This window comes from Mus caroli, chromosome 3, assembly GCF_900094665.2.
Source record: "Mus caroli chromosome 3, CAROLI_EIJ_v1.1, whole genome shotgun sequence".
In the NCBI taxonomy this organism is placed as follows: Eukaryota; Metazoa; Chordata; class Mammalia; order Rodentia; family Muridae; genus Mus; species Mus caroli.
In genome coordinates this window covers 47,043,938-47,049,853 of record NC_034572.1, presented here as the reverse complement: position 1 = coordinate 47,049,853, position 5,916 = coordinate 47,043,938, and the positions used below count along the sequence as shown (strand labels likewise).

Sequence of the window (5,916 nt, the reverse complement as noted above, 5' to 3'; positions counted from 1 at the left end):
ACACACACACTGGATCAGTGAGTTAAAAAAGTAAAAGTCCCCCCCACACACACACACACACTGGATCAGTGAGTTAAAAAAGTAAAAGTCCCCCCCCCCACACACACACACACACTGGATCAGTGAGTTAAAGAAGTAAAAGTTGTATTTTCTATTGGAACATTAAAGTTTTGCAGAGAAAAATGTATGTAACCTGGCTCCTGGTTTGAAGTTTTGTTGTTTTAATAATAGAAGAATTTCAGTGGCCAGAAGGTCTCAGTTTGGTGAGTCTGGGCATGGTGGTATGTATCTGTAACTCAGAACTCTGGAGGCCACAGCAAGATCTCAAGTTGCACACCAGCCCAGCTTTACACTAAAGTTCACTGCATAGACCCAGGGCTAGCGACATAGCTGGCACTAAGAATGTTCTTTGTCTGTGGTCTCATAAGGCATAGGCTGCTGAGCTGTTTGAGCTAGGACCTGCCTGGGCTTACAGGGATGTGTGGGCTGTTTGAGCTAGGATGGCCTGGGCTTACAGGGATGTGTGGGCTGTTTGAGCTAGGACGGCCTGGGCTTACAGGGATGTGTGGGCTGTTTGAGCTAGGACAGCCTTGGCTAACAGGGATGTGTGGGCTGTTTGAGCTAGGCCAGCCTGGGCTTACAGGGATGTGTGGGCTGTTTGAGCTAGGATGGCCTGGGCTTACAGGGATCTGTGAGCTGTTTGAGCTAGGCCGGCCTGGGCTTACAGGGATGTGTGTGCTGTTTGAGCTAGGACGGCCTGGGCTTACAGGGATGTGTGTGCTGTTTGAGCTAGGATGGCCTGTGTTTACAGGGATGTGTGAGCTGTTGGGGCAAGGACGGCTTGGGCTCACAGGGATGTGTGGGCCTGTCCTGCTCCTATGTGGGTGAGGATTCGAGCCCAGATCCTCATGCCCACCGAGCAAGTGCTCCGATCCAGGGAGCCATCTCAGCTTTATAACTTTCTATTGTTTTGGATTGTGTTCATTTGTATATCTCCTTGTGGGTGTGTGCTTTAAACGAGTCTTTAAAGCGGAGTGTTTGTCAATCAGAGAAAACATGGTTACAGTTTAATAATGAACAAATACCACTTGTATTACAGTCATGCACCGACTGCTCCATGTACCATTGCTGGAAGGCTAAGGTGACAAAGAACCAACGTGTTGCGCTTCTTCTGGTTCTAAAAGATTTTTGGATTTGACTAGAGAGCTAATCAAACTAGGAACTCTTTAAAGGTTTAAATCAGAATTACACAACAACAACAAACCCTGAGCTTACGTGGCTGGGTTGTTTTATTTTCAGCTGTGTACTTTCAGCAATAATCAAATTAAAATTTTGATGTAAAAATTTATTGGCTTTATTCATTTTACAAAACAGTTACACACATGAAGGTTTTTGGGCTAGTATCCATGAGAGCAGTCACCAGCAGTACTTCCTAAGATGTAGTTGGTAGGCATGTTACAGTCTTCACCCAGAAGAGGGCAGTAGAGTGCTGTGTTTTATCCTAGGTTTATCTTGAGCTAGCTGGTGAGTCACAGTGCCAGGCTTCCTCGTGTTCTTGACTTTAAAACTGAAGATACCCTGCTGAACACCCGTGTGCTTTCCTTTGTCCCTATGGTATAGTTACTATACTCTCCTTTGTCTCTATAGTATACTTTTATCCCGAGGAAGCTGCTGTACACCTGGCACAGTTCCAGCAGTTGAACATTGTTCTGGCTTCATTTGTTTTTCTACAAGTAAAAGGGAAAAAGTTTGAACAGTTTTCAGTAATCCAGACATAGGGAATTCATGGGCACTAGTATGCTGTGCCCATGTCTTGCTGATCGGTTCTTTGAAGCTTGTTACTTGGGCTGGTTGATTATTTTACAAACAAGAAAAGTGGATTATTTAAAAGGCCAAATTATTCCTCTGCTTGGCCCTTAGCCATCATATGAGTTTATGGCATAAAGTAATTACTTCAGAACACATGGCTCTTTCTTTTAATTAATTAGTTAATTGATTTAATGTATGTGAATACACTGTCACTGTTTTCATGCACACCAGAAGAGGGCATCAGATCTCATTACAGATGTTTATGAACCACCATGTGGTGGCTGTGAATTGAACTTACGACTCTAGAAGAGTAGCCAGTGCTCTTAACCACTGAGCCATCTCTCCAGCCCCCAGCTCCTTCTTTCATACATAGAGTTGAATGGAAGTTGAAAAGTGTCTTAATGTGTCTAAGTTAAACAGTGTCTGATTCAGCGCCACCTCCATATCACTCTTGATCAGGTTTCTCTCCATGACTTGCTCAGTCTGCTTTTGTTACAGAACTCAGGACCACTGGGCCAAGAATGGCCCGACCCACAATGGACTGGATCCTCCCCAGTCCATCATCAATTAAGAAATTGCTCTACATACAGGCTTATCTACAGTCCAATCTTAGGAAGGTGTTTTCTCAACAGAGGTTCCTTCCTATCAAATGACTATAGCTTGTGTCAAGTTGCCACAAATAGTAGCTCACCAAATTGATCCCTTGTCAAGTTGATACACAAACACATTACTGTTAAGACATAACATTTTCTTTCTTGTTTATTCACAATATCACACATTAATAAGTATCACAAATAAAAACCACATCACACACTTGAAAGTCCCACAGTCTTTACAAATTTGAACACTTTAAAGGTTAAGACTAAAAAGGAAAAATCCAAAGTTTCTTTTTAAAAGTTCCTTTTAAAAGTCTCTGTAAGACTCTAAAAGTTTCTCTTTAAAAGTGTAAAATCTCTCAACCATGGGCCCCTGTAAGATCAGAATAAGCTAAATAGTTTCTTATTCCAGGGAGGAGTAACCATGGTGCAGTCACAATCTGAACAAAGCAAATGCAGACACCAACAGTGTAAAATCCCAGTGTCTCCTGTCTGGGACTCACTCCCCATCTTCTGGGCTCCTTCCAAGGGCCAGGTCACCTCTCCAGCTCTACCCTCTGCCACACTGTTTCCCAAGCTCTGGCTCGCTCTGCTCCGCTGGTGCTGCTGCTCTTTGTGGACATCCCCTGGTACTGGAATCTCCAAAATGCTGGAGTCTTCTGATGGAGCCTCTCCTGTGCTCTCTTCAGGGACTCCAGCCCCACCATATCGTGTGAAGTCTCAATTCTCCATGACCCCTTCATGCCTTCAAAACCAGTACCACTGGGAAGACTCTTCCTCTAGTTTGGCACAGGGAACCTCTGCAACACAGCTTGTGGGCAATCACCCTGAGGGTGTGATTCAATGCTGCTGCTGCTGCTTCTCTTTCTCTCTTCCCTCCCACTTCTATTCCCTCCCCCCTCCCCCTTTCCTCTCCCTCTCCCATCCGCCCCCCCCCCCCCTTTAAATAGAAGGAAGTATTCAGTTGGGTTTACCATTTAGGAGAGTCCGTGATGGCAGAGTGAAGGCGCGGGTTCAGGAGCATCTGAGAGCTTGTATCTCTGACTGCAGCAGGAGGTAGACAGCTGAGAGTGGCCCAGGACTTTCGAAAACCTTAAGGCCTGTCCCCAGAGACACTCCTCCAACACAGCCAAACCTCCTGATCTTTCTCAAACGGCTCCATCAGCCGGGGACCAAGGATTCAAATATACGAGCCTGTGCATGCCATTCTCTATGCACAAACTCTGTGTTATTCACTCATTTTCATCATGATGAGTGTCTAGGTTCTTTCTATACCTTAGGTGTTGCTGAAAAGGGAACAATAAGCATGAGTATAACTGTCTCTAAACCATACTAGGTTTAAATTCTTTTGGGTATATACCCAGAAGTGAGATTTCTCAGTCATATGGTAAATCTAATTTTAGTTTTCTGGGGAACTTCCATCCATACTATTTCACAATAGGTGTAATAACAAAACTTCCACCATCTGTGTGTCACGTGAGATTTCATTTTCTCCACGTTTTATCTCTTATCCTTTCCTTTTTCCCCACAGAATAACACAGCATAATAATTTATAGATAACTCTTTTGTAAGAAGGAATACATTCATAAATGGTAAACTATTTTGCAGCAAATACATAAAGCCATAACAAAGTCACTTGTTATCAAGGATTATGTACCATACACAATTGTATGTGTGACTGGCATGTGGCTGACTTGTTTTCACCCAACCTCACTGCAGACAGATAAGCCGTGCACTGGACTGCAGCATCACTGGGGAGAGGAGGTTGTCACCGTGGTTACGGTTCTATGCTGTTGTGTGTGCAGTCCATGTTTGGCCACAGTGTCATTATGTTCATGCATGCTTTAGAAGTGCAGTAGATAGTTTAATACCTAAATGCTTGGTCACGACTTCCCCTTCACTTGGGGCCATAATGAACGTGCTGCTATGTGAAGTTAACTCCTGCATCTTGAAAGGCAGATGTCATCAAGAACACTACAACGATGGCTGAAGGAACACTAGCATTTAAATGTTCTGGAGCCATCTCTGGGCCAGCCCCATGTCTCCAGGTCTGCTTCCAACCTTTCTCCCATTTGTGGCATCTCTGTTACCCCCTCCTTTGTTATTGAGAGTAGCTTTTTTCACATCACACGGTATATCTTGCTTATGGTTTCCTCCCTCTGTTCCTCCACGGCCCTCCTCAGCTCTGCACCCACCCAGCACCTTCCTGTCTCTCACTAGAAATCAAACAGGCTTCCAAGGACAATAATGAAATAAAATAAGAGCAAACAAAAACTAAGCTATCAGAAGAGGACAAAACAAATCACCAGAAGGAGGTGGTCCCAGGAGAAGGGACAGGAAACAGATGTAGATGCAGAGACTCGCTCGTTTGCATACTCAGGAATCCCATAAAACGCTAAACTGGAAGCCATATTATATACACAAAGGATACTCTTCCTGCCTTCGCTTCTGCAGGGTTCCCTGATGCTGAGGGGAAAGAAATGGTGGAGACATTCCATCTCGGGCTGAGTGTTCTCAGTTCTGCATAATGTCTGGCTGTGAGTCTCTATTTGCTCCTATCTGCTGTAGAAGGAAGTTCCTCTGATGATGGCTGAACAAGGCACTGATCTGTGAGTATAGCAGAATGTCTTTAGGAGTCATTTTCTTGCTATTAAAGCAAACAAAAACAAACATTAATTGTCTTGGGGTTTTATTGCTGTGAGGAGACATGACCACAGCAACTCTTATAAAGGGAAACGTTTAAGTGGGGCTGGCTTACAGTTCAGATGCTCAGTCCAGTTTTGTCATGGCAAGAAGCATGATGGCATGCAGGCAGACAAGGTGCTGGAGAAGGGGCTGAGAGTTCGACATCCTGATCTGCAGGCAGAAGGAAGTGACTGAAACACACTTCCTCCAACAAGGCCACACCTCCTAATAGTGCCACTCCCTATGGATCTATGGGGGCCATTTCTATTCAAACCACCACAGTAATATTTACTTTTCCCCTCGGCCCTTGGACTATCTAGTCTCAAGTTCTTGGTAACCCAGGTACTGTTGAATATGGGTTCCATCTTGTGGAATGGTCCTTAAGTCAAATCAAATAGTGGTTGGTCACTTTGTGCCACCATTGCATTAGCATATCCTGCAGTCAGGACAGATCAAAGGGTTTGTGGCTGGGTTAGTGTTTCTGTTTCTCCTTTGGTCACATTCGGAGTACCTTCCTGTACTGAAGACAGCAGAATGTAGGGGCAAAGGCTCCCTGTAGTCACCAGTTTGACTTCTCCATATTCACTGAGTTGTGTGGGTGCTGTCTTCAGCAATGGGGTCCTGCTCTCAGTTTGTGGAGTGCAGTCTATAATCTTGGTGAAAGCCTGGGTTATTTGACAGTTCCCTTGAGACCCCTTCAGTCAAAAACTCAATTAGATGTAGCCCATTCCTGACATTGGAAGCTTCCTTTGATAATAAGACATCCAGTTGATGTCTTCCTGTTATTTGGGGATTTCATTTAGATCCCATTCATAAATGTATATAT

At 44.3% G+C, this 5,916-nt stretch overlaps 1 protein-coding gene across 1 annotated transcript in view; it reads left to right on the top strand.

Moving 5' to 3' along the window:
• Nhlrc3 (NHL repeat containing 3) overlaps positions 1-5,026 on the top strand; it is a 19,273-nt gene extending 14,247 nt beyond the window's left edge. The window contains exon 8 of the mRNA XM_021158691.2: positions 4,860-5,026. Within this exon, the coding sequence (XP_021014350.1) occupies positions 4,860-4,869 (10 nt within the window). The 3' untranslated portion in view covers positions 4,870-5,026. The remainder of the gene's footprint in view (positions 1-4,859) is intronic.
• The last annotated feature ends 890 nt before the right edge of the window (positions 5,027-5,916 follow it).